We start from the raw sequence: 26,339 nt of genomic DNA, 5'->3' as shown, positions 1-26,339 counted from the left end.
AAGTGAATGAAGCTGTGACTTCCCGGAACAGTCGCAAAGGTTTTAGCTCATGTTTCAGAGATAAGTTTCTTCATCCCCGGCTTTTATTCCCTAATCCAGTTGCATCACTAAGCAACAAAAATCAAAGTAACTTGCAGAAAGGTCACCTCTTTTACTGTATGGTGGGATTAAATTCAATCTCCCAGTCTCCTCTCAGCCTCTTAAATTTCAAGGTTTGGATTTGGAAGGGTCATTACTAATTATACCCAGAGATGGAACAGTGTGGCAAATAATAATACCATCAGTGTGAGAGAGGCGGAAGTGTGTAGCCAAAAATATACTCAAATACAGTTGTATTTTGTATTTCTCAAGTGTATTGATAGGCAGTGAGAAACAACAAGTGCCTGATTTGGTGTTACATCTGAGTCATGTTAACTGGTTCAGTGAGTTCAAATATGAAAATTAGGTGCTGGGTTGTCGAAAGTTTCAATACCAAGATAGTATATGATACTTACATATTAGTATCTGTGTTCTACTAGTTTATATATCGTTACTGAAATGGAAACGTACAAAAAATTTGATATTTTCTGATTACTTAGCATGGTCTTTATCTAAGTCAAATGAAAAAGTGAAGTACCATTTTATTGTGTCTATTGTCTAAAAATGTGCCTCTTAGTATTGAGTATCAAGCCTTTTCAAAATCAAGTTTGGAATTTGAGTATCATGACAACAACAAAGAAGGTACAAGGATATATTACACTATTTATTATTTATTTATATTTCTTTAGCTCGCACTGTGCTTTGTTGAGCAGGAAGTTGAAATAACACAAAGATACTGTAAATGTCTGCGGCTGTAACTGAACTGACAGATCAGGGGTCACTGTAGCTACTGTTTCTTGTTTATTTCTCACCCTGGACTCTTGCTCTCTGTCAAGGTGACGCTAAAATCTCATTGTCGGTAAACCGTGACACAAGGGACTCATCAGTTGGATTGGCTGGATTTGAGTGGATTTGGAGTTTATAGTGTGACTAAACACCTCTGATCTAATGTCCTCAGTGTGGAAAGAAAGTATCAGGTAATCCCGGCTTTGTGCTGGCCACTGATGATTTCCCCTGAGTCTCATAAATTATACTAAATAAATGCAAAAACAGCAGTCTACAGTACGCCTTTTGCTTTAGGATAAAACACAATTTTGTGTTTCATTTTCTTTTTTTAACTTAATAAATGCAATAAAAGACAATATACTCAAGACATATATCAGGTAGAAGTAAAGTGTGCTTGAGTTGTTCTCTGTACAAACTATGAAAAATGTTGCTTGGATATATGGATATATATTATAATGTCCTTTTAATGGCTTGCTGCTTTGAACTAATAATGACTTATGATTGAATCAGAACCAACTTCAACTTTTTCCAAAGCAGAATCAGTACAAGTTGAGAAGTGGGTGAAGTCACAATGGTTTGACCTTTTCGGGTTTTAGGAAACCACATTTCTTAATGCCAGTGTGATGCCCTCAATGACTCCCTTTTGATGAGCAGTGTTGAGGACAGCAGCACCATGATCCTGCAGAATCTTGTGCCATTTTGAGCTAAAATTAACTTGCGAGGATCGCTCTCTGAGTTTAGAAAGTTCTAGGGAATGTCCGTGAAGGTGCAAAGCACTAGGCAATGCACATTTTTCTTCACAAGAAAAGCAAAGTGAACTAGGATTTCCAAACAGAGGTGATGCAGGATTCATTTGAATATTCAGGCTGAGTATTGGCTCATATTGACATAGTGATAGATGGAGATTCCGTCTATATGGTATGGCCATGTCCCAAGTGATTTAATGAAGCTTCAGTCTCTTCCCCACAAACTCAGCATAGGGTTAGACCCGGGCCCATCCATCAGCCCTCATTGTGCTGTGTCTCCTGTGAACACATTCAGATGAGCACAATGTATACCAGTGACCTCATTCACAATATGGAAGTCTATTAGTCACAGCAGGCGTGGTAATCTCTATTTGTGTGACCCTCACCCGGTCCAACTCTCCCCTGCCTTTATAACCTGTCTATGTGTACTCTGAGAGGTGTGTAAAAATAGGATTGATGGACAGAGGGTCCCAAAGTGCTTCTATCATCAGTGATGGATGAGATGCTCCCAGTGATGGCAGCTTCTACGACATGAGATTTTATGACCATTTCATGATGAGCGTCGCATTGTGTTATTTACTGTGTCGTGACCTAGACAAATGAAGGCTTGCATTTTTTGACAACTTTAATATACTTCAAACCATAAACCTCTCATCTTCACTTATCACTTATTAGCATTATTTTAGACAAACCTTTATGCATTCTGTATACAGATTTAAGTTGTATGTCTGTTTTACTCTTTAATTTATTGACAAGTTTGCAACATCAATTTAACCTTGTACAGCAAGATGGATTCTTGCAATATTTATTTATAGAACTTAGTTCAGAATGCTACACAATCAGTCTGCCGTTGGCCAGGTGAACATCAGTGACCTGCTTTTTGCTAATATTTACTTTTGATTGCATACTTTTTGCAATCAAATCGAAGTCACCTTGATGGTGTAAACGTAGTGCAACTTCTCGTCTATCTATACACTGAGGGTGCTCAGTTCTCCATTTCTGTATAACACAGGACATGCCTGTCCCCAGAGAAAACATACCTCAAGTTCAACTGCACTGTCTTCAATGTCAAGTACTAACTGCACTATGTGGGGCAGAGGTGTAGTTTTTACATAGCTCACTTCACTTAAGCTTGAAATGTTTTGTTTTTTTTACCTTGTTTTGGCAGTCATGTTGCAGTTGCAAAATAGTGAGAAGCTTGTAAAACTGTCCTGGAAACTGTGAAAAAGTATGTGATTAATTACGCCTTAACACAGTTTTCCCACTAATTACTGCTCTGTAATTTCAGTATGTGGCCCTAGTCTTTTTGTATTGTTTGAGGACAGACTGTAAACTATGCAATGGCTCATGCAATAAATCATGTACTCATCTCAAAACAGCTGCATGTTTTCAGAGCATTGCTTTGGAGTTTCAGGGTGGATACAGAGAGAAGACATTGACAAAGAACAAGATGTTGAAATTGACCACCAAAATATTCATCAATTAATTATGTCCCAAACTCGGAGTTAGAGGATTGCTTTGGGAAGGGCAACCAGTGTAAAAGTATCCCAAATCAATCTCTGCATGCTAGGAGACAGATCATTTATTTTAATGAAAAGTTGTAAGATAAGTAAGGGATGAAATATTAATGTGAAAAATAGATTATTTTCTAAGTATCCAAGTAATTTAGTCATCTGGTCCTAGTATGAGTGGGAGTAGTAAAATCATGCTTCAACCCAGCCTCAGTGTTAAGGTTTAAAGAGGGGCATTACATTTTTATGGGGTATTAAATGCTAACACATAACATATTTAGATCAGCATGTGACCTTTTATCCTTTTGAAAATGCCATATTCACCGAAAACATAATAAAATGTTTAATAAGTTTCAGTTTCTATTTTGATGCTCCAAGTCCCCAGTCCCTTTTCCGTTTGTCACTCCCCTTTCAGAGCGCTATCACAACACAATCTGCGTGCTTCCTGCTAATGAAACTACTGCACATCATAGCAGGTTTATTAAGTTGTAGTGTATTGTTTTGTATCATGCTTTTGTATATTTATGGTGAATTGCTGTGTGAGAGCATGGGTAATGTGTAGGCTTGTGGGCTGAGTCTGACAGGATTGTACTACTAACTGTAAGGAGGGTTTGAACTGTGCCCAGGAAAGATCATAAGATTATTCAAACATGCATGGATGACAAACAAAACCTCTGCATATTTTTCATGCATTTTCTAGCATGTCAGAAAGCTCCAAAAAAGTTGTTGATTATGCCCCCTTTTAATGAATCCAGTCTGTGCAACTACTGCTTCAAACAATTTAATACCCATTTCTGCTGGTGACTGGCAGTCTTTTAAATCCAGAACCAAATTCTCTTGCCTTGATTTACAAAGACCCAGTCTTTTTTTCCTATATGCTTTTGAATTCTCAGTTAAAATATACAATTTTGAGTAACCCAGTTGAATCAGTACCCAGAGTAAAAGGCTAACTCGGATATTTTGTTTTGAGCATGTGAAAAAAAAACCCCACTTTCTCTCTATATACATCACACTGCTAAAGCAGTCTGAGCACCCCAGGGAACCAGTGACCTGTCAGCTGTTCAGGAGGTCACAGCCAATCTGAAAGGACCATATGTAGAAAGGAGAGGATTTCTAAAGACATGCATGCTTCATAGAGCCTGGGAGTTCAGTTACATATCTCAGTCTGAAACCACTCAGATAAAACCAGATATAGTCATTCATATTTACATAAAACACAAGGTTTTAAAGTCTTTTCAATAATGTTTGTGGCCATTCATCTGCTCTGTCTCCATGAATGACAGGAGTTTCATTTAATAAGCTAAAATATAAAATTACATATTCATTTCAATATGCAATAAAATATTGTTGCTTTAAAAAGGGACATTGAATCATCTATAATTCATATTATAAGTCGCAGGACTGTGACCGAAAAACAAGCAAATTAATGTAAATCAGTTTTCATGCTGATCTTGTAATTGAATATTCCAAACCATTGTCCCATTCATAATGTTGTGTTAGGCCAGATTTGATTAATATTAGTAGTGGTAGTATCTTGCCCTGTGTAGAATCATGAGATGCTTAATATACTGATAGTAAATGGTAAACATAGTGAATTTGCTTTTGATTTAAATGTGTTTGTTCAAAGCCTTCCTTAAACAGTTCTCTTGGATAACGTACAGTATATTGTATCTACACAATGCAGTTATTGTTGTCTTTGAATATAACATGAATAAAATACAACATAATGTATTAGAGGAGTGGGGTGAGCAGATGCCAGACCCGGATGCATTAGTGTAGGGTGAGTGGAAGGTAAACACATTAAAGCTATATGGGGCAGAGTGCCTGATGCCAGTTGTATCAGTCCTCTGATAGTGGGCTGCTGTTCTCACCCAGGCATCCATCCAAGGGTCAAGAGAAGTCTGCCTCTGCCACAGACACAGTGGGCAGGCTGACAGGATGCACCCTTCATGCACTCTACCACACTGTGACCACACCCTGGAAAACAAGAGAATAATATTATTTTATAGTCAGTACCACTATTCACGAAACCCATTCAGTAAAAAATACAAAATAAAATAAAAAAAGACACGAGTAGGACAGAGGAGAGTGGGGTCCAAGGGGGAGGCTTTTGTACATATATTCTTATTGAGCACACTGAGCAGCTGCACCTTGATCTAGAAACTGACAATAGAACAATAAAAAAAACTATAAAATGTATTCTCAAATGTAGGCATGCGCGATCCAGCTTTTTCAGCACTGATACTGACTGATACTTTAACTTTAAGTATTTGTCGATACTCTATATTAAATGACATCAGTGTAGCCTTTTATATATATATAAAAAGGGCATTATCTAACTGAACAGCTTTGTATGAATAAAAGCTCAAACATTATGAGGTGTCCTAGGCCTACATCAGCCAGTAAATAGTCTTATTACATCAACCAGGATATCAGCTGAAGTGATATGGGATAGACACCCAATCCAAAACATTTCCTGTATCAGCCCCGATATCTGATGTCAGTATCGGTCCCTTCTCAAATGTTGTAGTGACAGAGCTAACAGGGTACGACTAGGACACCACTCACACACTAGTACCAGTCTCTCATGTGAGTGTCTTCCTTTAGTTGAAGAAAATCCAAAAGGAGCGCTGTACAGTAGCTTAATCTGCTTTTTAGCTGAGGTCTGTGGCTGCCAAAATGTGCCAACAGAGAACACTGAAGACTCTTGAAGAAAATGCTGCTGTCTGTTGTTATGGGGGAGACCGGGACAGCGCTTATTAATAACATGAACTTCGAAACAGTGAAAAACATTTTAGGAGTCAAGGAGAGCTACATTTAGTTTGACTTTAGTTCATCTTCTTGGCTGTTCACGTTTAGTTTTCATGACTTGGACCGTGCTCTTGATACATATGCAATTTCCAATCAAAAAATGTCAAGTGATTTTCATTAACTGTAATAGTTGTTAATACATTTATAACAGCAAAGGGACGCCATTTGTTCTAAGTGCCTAAAGTCTTTGATTTAGTATGAATAATTGAAGTGAAGTGTTCTTCAGTGGTGTGAAAGCTTGTGAAAATGTATAACTGAAATGTTGTTTTAAAATATAATATATATATATGACATGTCTACTATATAGAAAAAGTTTTTTTTTTGTAACTGGTGCCTTTACTTTGTTTGTCACGACACACTATATCTCAACATAATACTTTAAGCTCATAAAAGGCAAATGTTTCCATTCGCTGAAAAGTTGTACTTCTTATTTTTGTCTTTCTGTCTCTACAGCTGAAGAGCACCATGCAGCATATCAACCTCCAGATCAGCCACGACACCAAAGAGTGAGTCCTCCCTCCTGTCTCTGCCTCCTGAACTGCTCTGGTAGTCTGAGCTCAACTGTCACCATTTTCCTCATATTATTGGCTCTGAACAAGGACAAAGAACAGCAGTTGAGATCTAAAAAAAATAATAAAATTACAAACGTTTTAAAGTTTAGCCATGGACTAGTTTGAAAAGCTAAAAAACTTTCTTTTCAGCTGTGAGGTGAGTGAATGTAAAGGACTTGAGACCATTACCGAACATTTACTGACAAAACGGCCTCAGTCTCCTGTGGATATTTCCTCTAACTGCCCTGTTGGATTAGGAAGTACACTGCTGTGCATGATGTCTTGTGCAGCCTTTCTAAAGGGTGTGGACAATGAAAGGTGCATTTGTCAAATGGCATGACCACGTCCAATCTCGTGTTTTTAGTTGTACTACATAACTTAAAATCCTGCTGTATTTATCCGAACCGATGAGTGTTGCAACCCCATAGAGTAGTCTTGCTTATGGCTTCTAACCTTTCCTAAAAAAAAATTACAACTTTATTTCTTGTTTTTTTTTTACCGCTTGCTGAAACTTTTTTAGCATCAACACCATGTTTATAGAACTATTCAAAAGCGGTTCAAACTTGGAAATTGGACACTGTTGAAGCCTGAGTTGGAACTGGGCCTCGTTGAGAAGTCTAATTTATTGATACAGCAGAATACACACAGATAAACAGCGGATTACTGTCCAAAAACACCATTTTGGATATGGCAACACACACGCATGTTTTGCTTGGTCACAGAATTGCAGCGAATTAAATTCAATGGTGAGTGAAATTTTTGTCTGGAGAAGGGTTTTGGGGCTGTGTGCTTGGCTGCTCTTGTGGTGAGGGGGGACAGTGTTCAGCAGAGAGGTTAGGGAGGTCACTGGAAGAAAGAGAGGGACAGGGCAAGACTGACAACTATCGTCCCCAATACGCCGCCCATGGACCCAACAGTGGGAATACGCAGATCCAAAAATCACTGCCTCGTCATAAACTAGCTGTCAGCGCACACATTAATGTTTTAGGTGCTTCTGTCCTGAGCCAAACATGACACAGCGGTTCATTCTGGCTTGGCTTTAAAATGGGCTTGTCCAGTTTGTTAATGGCAGCATTACAGTCGTCACTCTTATTTATACACACAGCTCTATGCTACTGTGTTTTCATACTCGGTTACATCATAGACCCAGTGCTGAGCCCATGAACACAAATGACTGATATATGCAAGTTTAATTGCTTATGACCATAACCTAGTAATGTAATTAAATGGCTAATATCTGCTAATGATGATTCCCTTTTAAAACTGTGTTATTGTCTGTTTAGCATATAGATGGATAATACTAACAAAAAGGAATATCTCACTATTTTTATGGGATTTCTATCAGCTTGCATTTTTGCATTCTATCAGAAAGGTGCTATAACATGTATATAATTTCCTTAGTTGAGGTTCAAGTATCACATAAAACGGTAATGGACTTTAAAATTAAACTCAAGTGACATAGGTCTACAATTTTTTTACCTTAATACTCTCATTTCTATGTAATCAGATATCTCCATCTTTGTGAGATTTATTGGATTATTCTAATATGCATATCTTAAAAACAATCAGTCATTTTTCAAATATTGCTCACGTCTGTTAATTAGGTTTATGACATCATTCCATCATGCCATTTTGTTTACAAACACCAAAATGCTCTGAAGGGAACTCTAAATTTAGGCCTATTCTAGTAACCCTTCAACTTTTCCGCTGAGTCAGGCCTGTGGGACCACAGATGTAGCTCAATATGCCGAGATGAAAATTTTTTGATCTAAACATAGGCAGACTTCGGTTTCTAACACTTTTTATACAAGTGTTTTTGTTCAGCTCAGCCTAAAAACAGCACATCAAAAAATAAAAGAGCAGAAGAAAAGTGAGACTGATGGACAGACAGACAGGGTAGTGTGTGTATATTATGCGTGTGCTTGGGTTTGGCCTCTCTCTATTCCCATTAGAAGACTGTTGTGCTCAGTGGCAGCCCAGAGGATTTGAATAGCACTGGCTCACAGTAATAGCAGCTCTGAGAAGCAGATTGCCACACATCCATGCACATTTTCAGCAACACTGAATTTATATTACCTTGACATTTTACTCCTGTACCTCTAGAAGGGCTGTAGTCTACTAAAGAAATTCTTGGTTGATTAAAGATGAGGCCCTGTGCATCCATTAATTGACTAAAATGGGAGTGGCAGGACACTGGCAAAAGCATTTAGCATCTTGCATGCAGGTGCTAAACAACATCTTCATAAGTGGGATTGAGATTGAACTGTCCAGTTACTTCCAAAACACCAGCCGACTCACTCCATGCTTTCTACTTTCTGCTGTGGGCCATATAAATCATGAAAATCATAATAAAATAATTGGCTGACTATGATGACATCTACCCGATTAAATGATTAAATAGCCTTACCATCCATAGAACAAATATCTTCAAATCATCTTCTATTTTAGTTGTACAATTTTGAAATGAAATGTGAAATTTTGCACATTATTTTTCTTACACTACCAGTCCAAAGTTTGGACACACTTTTTCATGCACGTTTCTTCTTTATTTCCAAGATTATTTACATTGTAGATTCTCACTGAAGGCATCAGAACTCTGAATAGACAACTATGGAATGTAATAAACAAAAAAAAAAGCTTACAATAACTCAAAACTTGTCTTAGATTTTAGATTTTTTTTAAATGGCCACCCTTTGCTTTGATCACTGCTTTGGACAATTCCTTTCATATATTTGATGTCTTTTGTATGTAGATAAAATGTAGAAAGTGGTACATATAAAGAAACAAGATTAAATGAGAAGGTGTGCCCAAACTTTTGTCTGGTAGTTTACATACAATAAATTCCAGTCCTGCACTGACTAGGAAGCAGATAATATTATGTTGACCACAGAAGGGAGTTTCCATTGATCATTAGAAAATTGAAAGTAAAAACATGCATATATGCTCTAATATGTTATTCATGGTATTGATTAAACCTATACACTTCCACCCATTTATGCTCACAACATTAAAGCTCTTAAGATTCCCATAAGAGCACATGCAATTTAACTAAAAGCTATAGCAGTATGTGTTTACTTAAAGAATGATGTTATTAATACTGTGCTCCACAATGTAAGAAAACACTAACAGCAAAAGAATGAGCTCATTAAATAGGAGTTGCTTACTATTAAGACCCTAATAGTAAGGCGAAATAAAGTTCAAGTCTTTACCCAATTTTTTGTTTATTAACTCATATTCATCACTGTATATTTATATCTATTGTTCACAGGAGACCAGACACAGTCAAACAAAAGAACGCCTTTCCTCCAAACTTCATCCATTCCCTAGACTCAACACACATGATGCTGACGTCACTCCACTGCCACAGGTAGAACTGGTATTTACTAATGAACACTTAAAACGTCTCTCTGTTTTTGATCCTATTCTTCTCTCGATTCTTTTAGTGCTGGTCTTACATTTGTGTCGGTGCATGACTGCTACTGGACCCACGCCCTTACTGTGGACACTATGAACAAGGTACCATATCCATACGTATATTCTTTGTATACCGTTTATCAATACATCCACATATACTCACAGTCAAATTTGAGTTAAATCATTGCTTTGGTCAACAGTAATATATTTTGACTCGCAGATCAAACACATGCATTCTAACTGGTGAATTGCCCCTATTGAGTAACATTTGTCACGCTAAAAGATTTTTTCCATATTTCCCTAGCCGTACTAAGGCTCATGGGTGTAGATTATCATTACTGTCACCCACCTATTCTACTGTAAATATGTATCAAAAATGGCAGAAAAACATGAATTGTGATATTGCAGTCTATATTCTGCACATAGTCATGGGTGATGGTGCCTTGCTTATTTGGTTATTTATATATGAGGCATGTTCTATTTTTAAGAAAACTAATCTAAGCTTTGTCCCAGTATGTAATAAAAATAGGTCTTTAGTTGTATCTGAAACTAATGGCTAGTTGAGGGCAGTAAAATGTGCTTGGTGATGCCCGTAAAACACTCTTCATCTTGTCTCACCAGTTTCCCCGAGCCACAGGCTGTCCAGGAGCCGCAGGTAGCACCATTAAAAAACACCCGTTGTGCAGAATAAATGAGTGGTCCTGCTCAGAAAAACTGGCTTGTCAACAGGCGCAGATGGAGACACAGTGTTGAATAAAATTGATCAAATTACCATAAAGTCCCAATTTTCAGTAAGATGCAGACTCTGGTCGCAGTCACACTTGTATGTCAGCTGAGGAGGGTCGACCAATCAGGCAGTCCGATCTGATAGCATTTCTCCCGCCTGATATTTGTGTGTCTTATGATTAGCGTGTGCCCGGCTTGTTACAGGGGTAATTGAACAGAGCAGAGGTGCAAGCTGTTAAATAATTCAGACAACAGCAAAGCACATGACACAGGACTTAAGTCTACATGAGATGGTCTCAAGCCTGTGGAATAAACAAGTGGTGTCAAGTCAATTCACTTGCAGTTCGCCAGTCTCAAGCCCCAAGAGGATTTCTTCAGAATATTCTTGTCAGTTTGCCATTTCACACAGTTAAAGACCATTTACTGTCTTAAAACATGAAAAACAGTGCTAGTTCATTAAATGTTTTGCAGCGGTCCAAAGTTACTCCTCACTTACCTTATGTATTCAGAACATCCTAATTCTTCACGACAGTGAGTTTGTAAGTGCTTTCAGAGGCCAGAGCGTAGTTGGTATCACAGTGATACTAACAATGACTAGCATATACATTGTCTTTAATTTTCTTCAAATAAAATCATTAGCCAGATGTAGCCAAATAGTAATATGCCAGCTGTATAGGAGATTCAACAGGGTCATTTTAACATACTTTCTATTTACTTTTTTTAAAATAAATTGGCATAAGTGCACGTCTTATTCAATTTATCCATGCTGACAAACTGACAGCTGTCTAATGTACTAAGACACAAGTCAATATTTAATGATGCCCGTCTTGGGAGCACTGGTTCTCCAATGGTTCCTTAAATGTTGAGCAGTGTGCCATGACCGATATGCTGCTGTGCTGAATGTGGGCTGAGAGTCTTGGGAGTTTCTGGGTTACATTTGACTCTTCTTCACTCACAGTATTCCTCCCTGAGTTCCTCTTTTGCCTTTTGCCTTGTCAGATCTGTCGAGAACAGTTTGTCGCTCTGCACAGCCAGCCCATCCTCCAAGACCTGTCCACGATCCTGCTCCGTAAATACTGCGCAGGACCCATGTAAGTACTAATAAAACGATATTTAAATGTAAATCTTACTTTCAAACTATTTTCAGAAGAATGTGGAAATCTAAAACATTGTAGTTGCTATTAATAGTGTGACATTTTAGCTAAAAACTAGACATTAATTTCATTTTCAGTGTTTATATTGCACTAAAACACTTTGAAAAACATGCGTCCTTACTGTGAGTGGACTTGCCTTTCCAGAGACTTTACGTGAATGTATCTTATCTCTATGAAGAAGTTCCCAAGTGGGGTTTTAACTTTATATCTCCTATCCATGGATTATAACGAGTCTACTGCCAGAAATGCTAAACAGTGGGGCTTTAAAGAACTGCATGCAACAAAGTGGTCTGGTACAATTAATTATTTTTAAATGTAGGTACTATTGCTCATTTTCATTTTGAGACAGTTAAAAATATATATTCTGTAAATTGTTATTGCAGTATGAACCTACTTATCACATGCATTTCCACCAGCGGCCTCACTGGCAGACTTTTATAGTATGAACAAAAGCCACCATATATTGAAAAATGGCAGCAGTTATTCACACGTCATTGCTTTATCCAAACAGACAGTAGGATATTAAACTACCTCATCAAACATCTCACATTAGGAGTTATGGGACTGTAAAAGTTTATTAGCGTGCCACAGTTTATCTTTCTCCAACACATAAAATGATTTTGTGCAGTGTGCGCTTGAGTGTGCGTTACTGGCCCCAGGCGGAGTTATGCTCATCGTGGCTCTGTGTTTTTCTCTTTGGGATAATTGGACACCTTCTCCGCAGCCTTGACTCCAGTGCAGCACGCGTCTCACACTCTCTCTATCCCCCACAACGCACATTATTCTTCTGTAAGCCGACAAAACACATTATTCATCTGCGTAGGCTCCGGTGGGAAGGACGGCGGGACAAATGAGACTATTTGGGTTTCTCTACGTTTTTCAACTCCCAATTTTAGGTCTCAAAATTGTCTATACAGCTTCTATCTGACACTGTGTTAGCTTGGCTATTGTTCAGCCGTATTTGTTCAATATATTCATCATAATAGGCTACATTAACAGACCTCTATACCTTATTTCAGATTCAGTTTTTGACATTGTCCTTAACTCAATTAAAATTCTTGTATGCATCTCTGGTCCATAATGACATGAATACTAAGTTGCCATGCGCTTCTCTAGGGCACGTCTTATTGTAAAAGTCCCATTGACTGGAATGTTATTATTAGGCAAGCATACACAGTACAGCCAATTACAAATAAGCAAGACTATTATGTGCATTATTGCATTCTCTTCGTCGGATGATTAAATGTCCTTCTGCACACAATAAAGAAACTTCAGTTTCCTCTTTAAAATTAAAAACTACGTTTGGACTGGACATCTTATGGTATATGGGAAAAATGGTAATATTTTTTTTATTTAAGATGATGTTGAAATAATTAGAAAATGCTAATTATTTACATATCTTGTAACAATAATCAGTCAAATTTGCTTGAACCTTTAGTTAGTCTAATTAAAAATGCACTATGAAACTTTTCTGGTGGAGGGCCCGCCACCAGCTAGTCTGTAGTCGAGCAGGTAATGCCACCACCAGGCCACTATTCAGGTCAAATTTGTGGAGAGGTGAGGATGCATGTTTGCCCAAGATATTTTTGATCAATAAAAACACCTATAATTCAATAAATTTAAGGCAGAAGTTTAATGCTGGAAGACAAATATCCTCCACAAGAAAAGTTACAGTGCACATTTAAATATCATTGGGTATTATAATGATGTCTCTGTCAGTGATTCCAAATACAGTTTTAAAAGTTTTTTTTTTGTCACCACCACAGCTCTCCAGTGGGCATGGGTGATCGTGTATCTCCCTGTTTGTCTTTGACTTTCTGCTGGAGGTGTTTACACTCTGACCTTACAGCTCGTCTGTAGAGGGTCATTAACTTGTGACTTCAATGGTGTTTTTCCCTTTGTGGCAGGACTGAAGCCAAGAACAAGAAGTACCAAGAGTACAGGAGGCTGATGCTGCTTCTGGCCAAAGTGCCCCAGACAGGTTAGTTATGCACACTGCCTTACTTCTGCTCCTCAGCTTTGTTTGAAATGGGGGCACTGTTTGGATCCCTGTCTCCTCTTTTCCTAATTGGATGAACGGCAACTTGTGTCTTAGGTTACATGAGTTCTAAAGTTCAGCTACACTGTACTGGTACGCAGCCGAAAGATGACAACTACAGGTTTGACGAAATTGTAATCTTCGGATTGTAATCTTTAAAAAATAACTGGACAATAGTGAAAGGGGCATCAATGTGTTTTTATGTCGGGTAGTTTTAGGATTTCATGGTTGGCATGTTTTCTCTGGCCCCATGTTAAGTGTATTGTTCAAAGGCACTGTTGCTTGTCTGCAGGTTTAGAGGCAGGTGTGTGCTAGCTTTGCTCTTATGTAACCTCTCCATCTGCACTAGACTGCTAGACAGCTGGCTCCTACAAATTGATTGTTGTTAATTGTGTCCCCCCTCTGCATAATCAGCTTAAAGGGGATGAGGCCAGTCAGGTGTGGACTGAGAGCGTGACTTTGAATGTCCATAATATTTACCCTTCAATACTTGAATCACTATCAGAAATCTGTTATAATCATCTGTGGACTGACTTTCTATTATGTATATGTGGTTTATTGAGCATAATCCTCCTGGCTGTTGGGTAACCTTTGAAGCTAATCTGCTTAAAGTACATGAATGCTTAAGAAAATAACGTTTTCACTTTCACTTTCTGTACTTTTTTTTTTTAACAATGGGCCATTCCTTGATCTGAAGATTTCTCAATTTTCCACTTATCCCAGTTGCCCTTGGTATTAGTCCTTCATCATTCACGCTTCGCAAAACACAGATATAAACAGAGAAAACAAGTACATTTCCTTCTCTTTAAACTAAAAACTTGGAGAGAAAGTTACATTATATGGCTTTAACTTGTTTCCATAGCTACAGATTGGCTTTATTTGCTTTGTGTTCAAGAAGCGAATCAGCCTGGTGTTCTGTTGTTCTTTAGAGGTGGCACAGCATGACAGTGTATGGGTTATTTTTGCTTGGTTTTTTTTTCATTTCACACAGTGCATTATGTCATCATGGTTACAATCTGTCTGTGTGTTACTATGATGACATAACAGCCTCAAAAGCACAAAGGAAAAACAAGTTTCATAGAACTTACTAGTCCACACTTCATTAGCTCATAGCTCGACACCATTTCTCTTCTGTCTGTCACTAACTTTTTATGACCCCACCTTAATAATTCACACTGGTGCTTTTGCCGGTGCACACAGCTGCCAAGGAAAGCACACAAGCCACAGCACCGGACCTCATCCAGAGGCTAAAATTAGCATCTCAGTCCCTAAGTTCAACTACATTGTGCTGGTACAAAGATTGTGATTTTTGGTATTTCAAAGGTATATTATATGGAGTATAGGTTTAAGAATCCTAGCTATGTTTTAAGGCTTACATGAGCAATGAACAATAATAAAACACAGACATGACATGAAACTATATTTAACAGCCAGTATAACATGATGTTATTACCATCATAACTAAACTATAATATATTTACTTCAGTTTGTGTGTGCGATTACTAAAATTAAATAACCTTATTCCAGTTATGTTTATATATGTGTGTGTGTGTGTGTGTGTGTGTGTGTGTGTGTGTGTGTGTGTGTGTGTGTGTATGTATGTATATATATATATATATATATATATATATATATATATATATATATATATATATTGTGTATTTTATTTTATTTTTGTAGTTGTGTTATCTGTAAAGCTGCAATTGAGGTTTGAAAAACTGGAGAATCACTCCAAAACCATGTATTAAATATGATGGACAAATAAGCATGACCTGTCTTCTGCCTGTACAGGAGATTTTGATCTGGAGCTGGTGAAAGACTCAACGTACTTCTTCAGCTGAGCCGAACCAGTCATGGAGATGAGTGACATTGACATGCGCTGCAGGAAGGCTGTAGGTCTGGTGGAGTCAGGTGGAGTCTGCATTGATCCAGGGGCCTCTCCTGGTTCATGGACGCTTGTCTGTAGATGGTCCCCCAGAGAGAACATACCCAGAGGTGGGCTACTGCTCCAGGAAGAAGATGAGAGAATCAACTACGGACAGGGATGTTGAATCTTCAGTGCCACAGATGTACTGACATAACATTATGACCTAACCCAAACAGAAATGCACCAGACTATTTTAGAGATGCTTGACCCAATTTTCTAGCCATCATTAAATCTTCCCTACATTTTGTATGTGGCCATAATGTTGTGTCTGACTCCTGTTTTATATTCGGCAATAACTGGAGTTTTATAAAGCCATAGGTATCATTCCTTATGCCCTGTTGGAATCAGCTGACAGAGTATAACCTCATGATTGGTTGATGTGTGTGCATTTGCCTGCTGTGCAGAGTGCAGACCTGTCTATTCGCTTTTCCATCCAACATCTGATCCCAACCAGACAACAGGGTGCCTATCATGGAATTTTCCACCAGGTTGTACTTGATGAGACATTTGAGAAATTAAGTGACTGAACGTGCAGACATAAAGCAGTACAGCCAACATAGTCATCATGGTGTCTGCCTACCGTCCTGGAATGACTAAGCACTTAACAATTGCCTCTAAATAAATGTGTTTCTTAAAATGTCTCCTCATTCAATTCATATTTCAAAGAAGTAGCCAGCCATCTTGTGCTTGAATGGGGCGTCTGAGGTGGGGCTGTTATTTAGTTATAACTGCATATTTCAATCCCATTGTGTGTGTGTGATAAGATGAATGCCCTTCTTTAAAAGCTACCACAATGACTTGACTAATCAACTCGTATTTTTCTGGGCCATTGCTGCTCCTAGAGGTAAAAATAGATCTGATCATTTACTGGGAATGTAGCAGCAGTTACAGACGAAAGGTGTTCAAAGCCACAGTGCTCAAAACACAGACCGATGAATGACAATGGAATCAAACATGAGTCATGTACAAAGCCAGTACTGCTGAGCTCATTACTAGAACATTTAGAATTTTATAATTTGACTTTGTTCATTGCTTTTATTAGCTGTAATCACATGCAACCTCTCCTGTCTCATGGTAATAAGAAGGGCAGTAATCACTTGAGCTGTCAGATTTACATCTTTGCGCCAAACTTCAAAACTCTGGAATTTTTCTCTTCCTTGACATCTATGCTCCCAAGACCCATTTTGCTTATAGCTTTCAACATCATTTGTTTTCTTTCAAGATCCCACAAGTTTTCTTTAAGGAACTCCAAAGATAAAGAACCAGTTTGACCCTCCACACACTGGTGCAATAGGGCCCGACAGATGGCTGGCAGACCAATCACAGAGCAGCATTGAGCTTTGTCATGACGTGTTTTTCAGTCGTATTCAGCGAGTTCCATCCCAGATTGATAATGTGTCCCATCCTCAGTTCAGAGTGCACAACATCCTGATATACTCCTCCACATGAGGCTGGAACAAATTCACCAAGACCATAATGTCCCTTTTAATATTAATTGTTTGTCTGCCTTTTTATACTGCCCATAGACAGGCAAGAGTGTAGGACTTCTGCTACCCTTAAGATGCACCACAGAAACGCATGGACTAGTTTTGATGCACGTCGATGTATATGTAAAACAGACTAAGGATAATGTAGTCCATCTTAAGCCTAACCTTAATTATATGATCTTTATTAAGGCCACAAGAGTGGACACATTATCCAAAGCTAAATCAAAGAGGTGAAAGGGTCTGTGGAACTTAAGGAACTAATGGGACTCAACTCTGTGTGTATTGGTGAACATGCCACATGTAGGGCGCTGACATCTCTTGGGCACCGATTGATGTGGATGAATGCATTTGTATATAATATTAAAATAGTACTAATTGTAAAAAAGCTTTACAAATTATGTTTAGAGGCCAGAACCAACCATTAAATAATGATAAATGCAAACATATTTGTTTGAACTGAAAGAGAGAAAACAGGCGGTGACTGTTTGAACGCAACCATTTAAATGTAATTATTTTTGCACATGTCAGCATCTGTTTAGTACATTATCATTTGTGTTGGTTTTACAGTCAACTCACATGTTGAAGGTTATACTGTTCAAATTATTGTGGTGAACAATTGTGAAGTTTCAGACAAACTGTAACAGAGTAGTGGTTGTTCCAATTGCTAAAAATGAGTGATAGGCAACTGAAGTTTACATATATTTCTAATTCTACAAAATTGAGTAAAAAACATTGCCTAATTGAAAACACCAGATTCTTTTACTCAAATAAAATGCATAAGATGTAATAAAATTGACCGTTGCTCTGTAGAAGGCTCTTTAAACCATTTGAACCTGCAACAAGACCTATAGGCTGACTTCTATGGGAGATGCACCTCTGAGAATCATTCTTGTACTTCGTGGCTCAGTGTCAGGCCCTGCTTTTAATAACAGTACAGTAAAGACATATTATACATTTTCTGAATCCTCATCATGCTCCCGGAGGTTTCAGGGATAAAAGTAGTAAAATAGTTCAGGCAAAAATGGTGAAAATATTTTCACGTGATTAAAGCTATGGTTACCATGGTAGTTGTTAGTCTGTCACACATGGGCTTAAATGAAATACAAGACTGTTATCTTTAAATTGATACCAAACACAGTAGTTTAAATTATTATCAGATTGACAGCACTTTTCCTAAACCAAAATATGGACCTGTGTCTAAAGTGCATTTTTCAACACATGGTTTGTACACTTCAAAGGCTGATATGTATGATATCGCTGAAACTCAGAAAAGTCTGTCACACCAAATTATAAAGCTTAGATATGGAACTTTTGATAGCTTTTGCCACCAGAGTGGTACCGAAATTTTGTTTGGCCCATGGACTAAATACCGTAAGTGAAATCAAGAAAGCTACAAGGCCTAGAGACTCCAGAAGTCCATCCATCCATTTTCTTTGGCTTCTGCTCCAGAAGTGTACAGATATTTAAATTATTTTACTAGGCCATGGAACCTTCAAACAACTATATAGCCTCTTCCTTCGTCTTGGGTATTTGCTTGGTATTATTAATCTTTGTTCATTTGATATTTTACCTTGTGAGAGGATCTTTATTACATTGTCTGGTTGCCAGGCTCTGGACATTCAAGAGTCAACAGAAAATATGAATCATCATGAGGCTTAAGATTGTAAATGCCATAACATTTGGGTGGTATTGTGGGTATTGGGTGGAAATGTAATATTACAACCTCTAATAACATCCAATAGGTTAATAAAAAATGACCTTTTACACCAATTTAACAACTGACTAACTCAAAAATGTCAACTACTCTGCCACTGTGTATCTTTTACAGTATTACACATATCTTTACACTTAACTTGTGCATTTACAGTTATATTTATTGAGTTATATTCATCAATAATCTTTGTCCTTGAAAGAGTCCAGGCTCAAACATACTGTGCTGTATCCTACAGATTTTCCATACTTCACACATATGTCATCTGAACGCACACTAAACAACATGGTATGGAGGTTCAAAAGAGGAATCAAAACATCAGCCACACCAGGAATGTGTCAGTGCTTATCGACACAGGAGGCCAGAGCTGGGAGCCACTGCTGATAGGCGCCACTCAACTTGCCCCGAGTGGGACTGCTTTGATTCCATTGCCAAGTTGCCTGGCCACCCCGCCATATCTGCAGCACTGTGGCATCATGGGAGTCTAGTGCTCAGCAGCAGCAGTAGAGGGGGGCAGCCTGGACTGAGCCAGGATTAAAACGGGGGTGCCAGGGGTCATTCACCTGAGAGATTGGTGGATTAGTGACTATCAGACTATCAAGAGGACAAACTGGTACCTCACACTTTCACTGCAATTAGTTCACTTTCTTTTTATTTCAACCCACTTTTATTAAGAATTTAGAAACTGGGGTATTATTTTAATTGCAAGGATAGATGTGTTTTTTTCCTGTTCATTTTTCCCAAAAAAGTTGAACATTTCAATAGGTGTCCATCGCTCCGTTCCAGACTAACTGGAGCCTATCCCGACTTAATAGAATGAAAACCCACATGTTCTCTTTGTTCTCAATACATTTGTGCTTCACAGACATTTAAGGCCAACAGAAATAATCCAAACAGATTAGAGTATCATTGTCTTGTATAAATACACTTTATTATTGATCTTTATACATGTATTGCAGTGGGTTATATGTGACAGTGACATTTGCATTGTTATAATTTTGCATTATTGTACAGCCACACAAAAGGAGTATAGAATATGAGTGATGATGATGCTTAATCTAGGCACTATAGATATGCTGCACACTTTTAGATGAGTGTGGGTGAAATCAAAACTCGACTGGCAACTGTTGTATTAGATTCAAGTGTCCATGTAGCAAAGTTCTGACCTGTGTGTTTGCGTTTTAAACTGTCCAGCATCTTAAAGAATGCACAACTGGCAGAAAGTGCATTGTTTACAGTGGTGCCTCTGGCATAGGAATGGACATTTTGGCTACACAATGCAACATTATTAACATAATAATAAACAATTGTAGTCTTTTTTTTTTTGTTTTACCCCAAAATTGAAAAAGAATATATGTAAGATATGCATTTAAATCCCATTTGAGAGCACTTGACTGTATATTTGTGCATGTGGCATATGCCTGTGAACCCTTCAGGCTGCACTGAAACGCTAACAGCTGAGCACTGTAACTTTTACATAACATGCTGCTGGAGGAGCTGTGAAGTGCATACAACATGCATAGAGTACAAACTGTGATGTCAAAGTTTGCAATGAACTCAGAAAACGTAACAAAAATGAAGTAACCATGGAAACTACTGCCACAGCAGCTGCCATTGTCTCAATACAAGCTGCAATGGTCTGAAACGTGATAGTCTAAAATTAGCCATTTGCTTTCAAATAAATAGAATAATAATTTCTCCAATAAGAAAAACATATTCACTTTTTAAACAGTTTCTTAAGTGTGCCTACAGTTAGAGTAAACTAGGCTAAATAAATAGTCCCTTTACATGTGTACACATAAATTACAACCAGGTTAAACCTCAAGCTCAGAACAAATATCATAAAATCTGGTCTAAGACATGAAATATTGCATCTCTATGTCTATTTAAAGTGACTTTACTGAGACTGCCTGTGTGTTATTGCTCTCTTTAGAAATCAAAGTGTACTGCACTCATTGTTGGTCTATAAGTAATGTAACACAACTGTTTGCATACATGCCCAGGAGTCAGGACAAACTTTGGCCACTGTCTTTCACTTGTGTGTATAATGTTCACAGCTAAGTGATTATTTCAGGCTGTTTATACATTTACATGAAAACTTGGCAACATACTCAACACCCATAAGCTATGAGTGGAAAAGCTTCCTGTGATGAGAATTCCCCGTCCTTTGCACAATGTTTTGTTACATAATATGCCCAAGTTACCTAGGACGCAGTTTTGGAAGTTTTGTCTCCAGGAAAAGACACATACACAGTCAGTTTTAATTATCTTTCAGTAAATGAGTCCCAGGGTGAATAATTTAGGTGGAAAACAAAGTGCTCTGTAAAAATACTTGGACTTGAAGAATAACCTAAATTGTGAGTGGGAGTAAGATAAGATAAAAGGAAGTGAATACTGGCACTTTAAAGTCAATCAGAGGAGACGTTTCAGATTAACAGCCCTCATTTACCTGTAATGGGTTGACATTGGACAGACGAAGATGAGGGAGTGTAACGATTTGTTATAGTTTTAGATATAGTCTCATAAAACTCTTATAGAGGCAGTAGTGACAGAGGCACACTGTCGTGCTCTGACCGTGGCAGAGCTCTGGCTGTAGTGACTTTAAGTCGCTTTGGCTTCGACATAATGGCCAACAATGAACAGGGCATCAGGGGAGAACAAGTGATTCAATGAATGAGTTTTGACTTGTACAAAATACTTGGAAATAACTGGCAGTGATTTTTATCATAGATCAGCATACTTTAGGGAATTATAAACTTATTTAAAGGAAATTTTGAAATAAAATCTATACATTTACGCCCCATCATAAAATTTAAAGCCACATTAATCAGCTCCAGGCTGCCTGAGGAAGAATCAGTTGATTGGACGGTTAGATGCCTTCATGGAGAATGTGTTTTGGCCATATGTCTTTTGGAAAGTTTGCTGGCCCTACCTTACACTGTATGAAGTTGGCTGCACTTCAGATATTTGGGAAAGTAACCAGAATGCCTAACAATTTAGCACTTTTTATGAAAAATATTGACTAATACAACTTTAAAGAACACAAATACTCTTTGCTGGAACAAAGAAATTTGTCCCACTTCTGGAGTTTTTAGAGCAAAAGATGCTTATCCCAGCGACTAATTATTCATGGACAATATAGGCAACCATCTAGAGGAAAGATAGAAAAAAAAAATGTAGTCCCCATAAATTATGGCTTAGGCCTATTATACTGAAATTAAGGTGATCATTTTGAATACTGCTGCTCTTATAATATTGTTTAAAGTACAATTGTTTTAAAATACTATATCTATTCTTACACCTATATGGGGAATACAACTACCCAGTAAAACAACAGAGAGTTGAAAGTGCCTCTTTCTGATATATCCCTTCTGATTTAGGTCCCTGAATTTCTATCAGTCTCATTGGATCGTCCATCAGTAATACAGTTCAAAGCTGATGTGTTGGAAATAAATTAAAATATTTTAGGACATTTTGAGAAGATGCTACCTTACTTCTATAGTTCTGTGTACTTATTGAGTTTATGAGCATATCAAAATTCACCAGGTAGACAGTCTCCACTTAGATTCCACTCAGTTCTCATTCATACATTCATATAGTCAAACATCAAGTCAGAGGACAGACCGTAGAAAGTGGCTGTGCCCTAACTGCTGAAAAGAGTTTTACTGAGATCACAAATTGGACGATAACCTTGATCTTACTTTGACGTGATCTGTTTCTGGAAGGCTCCCTATTGAGTCCTTTTTGGGTAGCCCTGAGTCTCCAAGTCCTTGTGCCAAGCCCCCCACTGCCAGCCCACTCCCCGTCCCAAAGCCTTGAAAGGGTGAAGGTAAGGACGCTGTGGGAAATGCCCCTACAGACATTTGGTGAGGCAGCATCACTCTTTGAGGAATGATACTCCGGACAGCAGTGTGTCCAGATGGGGTCTGTGGAGGAGGTCCTATTGATGTAGAGGAGACTCTTGTGGACTGGGGAGGGCTTGGGACAACAGGCTGCAACCCTTCATGGGGCAAGGAGGGTTGGGATGCCGATAGGGCTCTGGCGTCCTGGTTCAAGGTTCCCATTTGTAAGGAATGGGTGCTTTTATGGGTGCTTGGTCGGTGAACGGGGCTCGATATGTGCTGCTGAACTAGAGAGAGTTGTGATCCACTTGTGGGCCCAGTGAGTCCGCTGGAGCCGTACTGGAAAGATCGCCCTCCGGTGGCTAAGGGGCTCTGAACAGGCGGACTGGACATGACTGAGGCAAAGGCACCAGAAGCAATGAGCTGTGACTGGAGCGGAGAGGCCGACACTGGGCTCTGCATCACTTGGAAGCGCCGCACCATCCGGGGGGACTGCAGTGCGCCCCCCTGGTTGGGGGGACAGAAGCTCATAGCCACAGCCTGCTGCAGGGTAGCGATGGCCGAGTTTTGTTGTTGCTGGGCAGAGGAAGGAGGGGGCAGGTAGATCCCCCCAGGAAGAGGTGGGGTTAAGGTGGACAGGGACATGGCACGGGGCCGTGGCACGTCCACATGTTGCACCATCTCACGGTCGTATTTGACAATTTCCTGGATCATCTCGTTTTCACGGTTGTTGAAAACGCCTGAGTTGAGGTCATGCTGAACCTTGTGCATCAAAATGGAGTTCTTCTTTCCTGTAATGACAAAGATTATGATGTTAGTTCTTGAAAAATGGAGTGAAACAGATGGCAAAACAGGTTAGCAAAGGCATCAGGGAGTTTGAAAGATAAATGCTTTTTTAAACTGTATTACTATTATGATACCAGCCTGACAATGACAAGTGAGATAGTTAACATTGTACCACTCACACAACAATGTTAAAAAGTGAATGCTTCTTTGTAAAATTGTAGACGTTTTATCTTCCCTCTTTTAAAATGTGTGCATTTTTTTCTGAAGGAGATTTTTCATTCTGTCAGTGAGGGAAGACACCTGATTATGGGGAGCGGATTATGCTAGTCCCACTCACGCAAGAGACAGGTGACACTCCCACTTGGAACAAAGAGCGCAGGGCTGCTTATGACCCAAAACTTCTACTATAGATGATTAAAAGTATGAGTTGTTAATGTCTTATTTCAAACGTTTATAAACCAGTAAAAGGGAATAACATTAGATCCCTATATGTTTCTATTACACACTGAACTCTTTCACAGCTTCACGAGGACCATATGCCTCCACCATAATGTGAAATGTGTCTGTATTCTTTCTTGATTGGCACACACTACAACAATGTGTTACTCTATATTTGGCTCTTTGGACTGCTTCCACAGCAACATGAAGCACTAATGAGCTTCTGTGCATAGATCTCCATTATAATGTCTATACTGCCTCCTGGTAATCTGCTGCCCATATCTTTGTACCTGTTTTTGTATCATTCATAAATAGATGATATTACTATTCTAGGCCTATGTGAGACTCAGCAAATGTCTGTCTTGTCAGGCTGGGAGTGCCAGAGGAAGAAGCAGGTGTTAAAGGGAAGTGCAAACCAAAATGATCCTGTTCTCACCGCATCAGGTGCTGCACACTGTGTGAGTGTTAACGACTGCAGTGCAATCAGGGAGAGAGAGGTTAGTCCTTAGTACGGATGAGTGTGTAATAGGTATGAGGGGTTTTGGGAAAAAAAAAATCTAATTTTTTTTTTTTTTAAGGTTTAAACTGCAGGGTTAGCAGGTTGTACCCCATGGAGACAGTATATTTTTTTGTTTTGTTTTTGAAGAGGAAATTGTATAGCATAAATAACTGCAGCCTTTGCAATTTGCTACTTGCGATGTCATTTGAGTTATGGTTAATCTTGTTGCTCTACAGAGTAATAGAGAACATGTTCTTCTTGAAAAATGTAATTAAATAGTTTTATTTTATTATTATATTTCTTAGTATTATTTGGACATTGTGAATGTAGGCCAATGTAGGCCTAGAGCTAGACTAGAACTGATCTTTTTTTCATAATTTGGTATAAACCTAATGCAAATTGCTCATTTACTAAAGGATTATGGATGTAGGACGCAGAAAGAGTGTTGGCCCACAGTAACCTTGCTTCAACAGTCCATTGTGTCCTTTGGCAAGGCTCTTCACACTCCTTGCATACACATCATCTGTTTATTTTATGGACCATTCTTTCTACCAGCTCATGTTGCAGCTGCAAAAAGCCACTTTTCATGAACTGCTACTGGACAGGATGATGCGGTTTGGGGTCTTAGATTTGGCTGCCCCTGACCTTCACAACAGGATCCACATAATTCTCTATAAATCGGTGGAGGCCAAAACGGACCAACCACAAAACCAACATTTACACCTATAGGTGACTGTACTGCTGTATTATTGCCTCAGGGCCATTGTACAGGCCAGTCAGGGTATGAGAAAGAATCAAAGACTTCAAAGTGCTTTCTGTAAGCCTGGCCAACAGGATCATGGTGGGATAGTGATATGGTGAGTCATTAGCCCCTTTAGCCTCTTTAGCATGTAGAAGAACCTATAGCAAGGAACACACTCTGGGGGTGACTGATGAGAAAACCCTCCTGTATCATACAATAAGAATGGACAGAATATTTACATGAGCTCTGCTGACTGGAGAAGAACTGGAGTATAAAGCAGATCCCTGTATGTGTCTGTGTAAGGTCTACAAATACGGGTACCATGAACTAAGCAGTGAACTGAATTTTCACAGGAATTGGTGTTAATATTAGCTTAGCAAACAAAAACATCATAATGAAAGATAACATCAACTGGTAGGACATGCTAGAACTGAAACTGGACAAATTTTTACTTCATTACATTGCAAGCAGGTGGTAACTAAAGGCTAAAAATATCGGTTTACAAAAATGATAAAAGTAGCCATCAGCTACCAAGTAGTTTTGGGCCCTCATGTCATTTTAAATTCAATGGTAAATTTGATGTTTTAGTAAAACAAGTCTTGAAATATACACTGATTACAGCATTTTGATCGGCCTTTGGCAAAAAGTTTCTTCACTTTGAGATTATTCCAGGAAGTTTTGGCAAGTTTAGTTTCAGCGGCATTCATATTCTTGGCATGGACACTGTCAGTCTTGTCTTGTTTGCTCTGCTCATTATTGAGTGAAAGAAACAAAACAAACATAAAACATGTGTGATTAATATTCAGCGGGTGCAAAGTCCAATAAGGATATTTGGACAGTGGGAACATATTGAATCTAGCACAGTTTGGGCAAAATTAAACAGGAGATGTGATTCATGGCTGGTAATGAGGCTGTACAGCTGCTATGGTAAGAGATACAAAGGTTAGTAAAAAAAAAAGAGAGAGAGGGAGAAAAAAAATATTCTAAATATTTTATCATGTAGTGTAAGTACTTTTTGTGTAAGATTTATTTAGTTATTTGATCTAGTTTTTTCTGGCATTTTATTTTCAAACTACACAAAACAAAATGTTA

General features: G+C 38.5%; 2 protein-coding genes across 2 annotated transcripts in view; one reads left to right on the top strand and one right to left on the bottom strand.

The window, feature by feature from the left end:
* Positions 1–16,379, top strand: part of polrmt (polymerase (RNA) mitochondrial (DNA directed)) — a 43,998-nt gene extending 27,619 nt beyond the window's left edge. Inside the window, exons 16-21 of the mRNA XM_033965570.2 lie at positions 6,386–6,438; positions 9,752–9,850; positions 9,927–9,999; positions 11,623–11,714; positions 13,685–13,758; positions 15,607–16,379. Coding sequence (XP_033821461.1) covers positions 6,386–6,438; positions 9,752–9,850; positions 9,927–9,999; positions 11,623–11,714; positions 13,685–13,758; positions 15,607–15,656 — 441 coding nt within the window. The 3' untranslated portion in view covers positions 15,657–16,379. The remainder of the gene's footprint in view (positions 1–6,385; positions 6,439–9,751; positions 9,851–9,926; positions 10,000–11,622; positions 11,715–13,684; positions 13,759–15,606) is intronic.
* A 3,506-nt stretch (positions 16,380–19,885) lies between these two features.
* The window catches only part of hcn2b (hyperpolarization activated cyclic nucleotide-gated potassium channel 2b), a 43,785-nt gene continuing 37,331 nt past the window's right edge, over positions 19,886–26,339 (bottom strand). The window contains exon 8 of the mRNA XM_033965571.2: positions 19,886–23,573. Within this exon, the coding sequence (XP_033821462.2) occupies positions 22,612–23,573 (962 nt within the window). The 3' untranslated portion in view covers positions 19,886–22,611. The remainder of the gene's footprint in view (positions 23,574–26,339) is intronic.

Source organism: Periophthalmus magnuspinnatus, chromosome 4 (assembly GCF_009829125.3).
Source record: "Periophthalmus magnuspinnatus isolate fPerMag1 chromosome 4, fPerMag1.2.pri, whole genome shotgun sequence".
NCBI lineage: Eukaryota > Metazoa > Chordata > Actinopteri > Gobiiformes > Gobiidae > Periophthalmus > Periophthalmus magnuspinnatus.
This window is presented reverse-complemented; position numbering and strand designations above follow the sequence as displayed.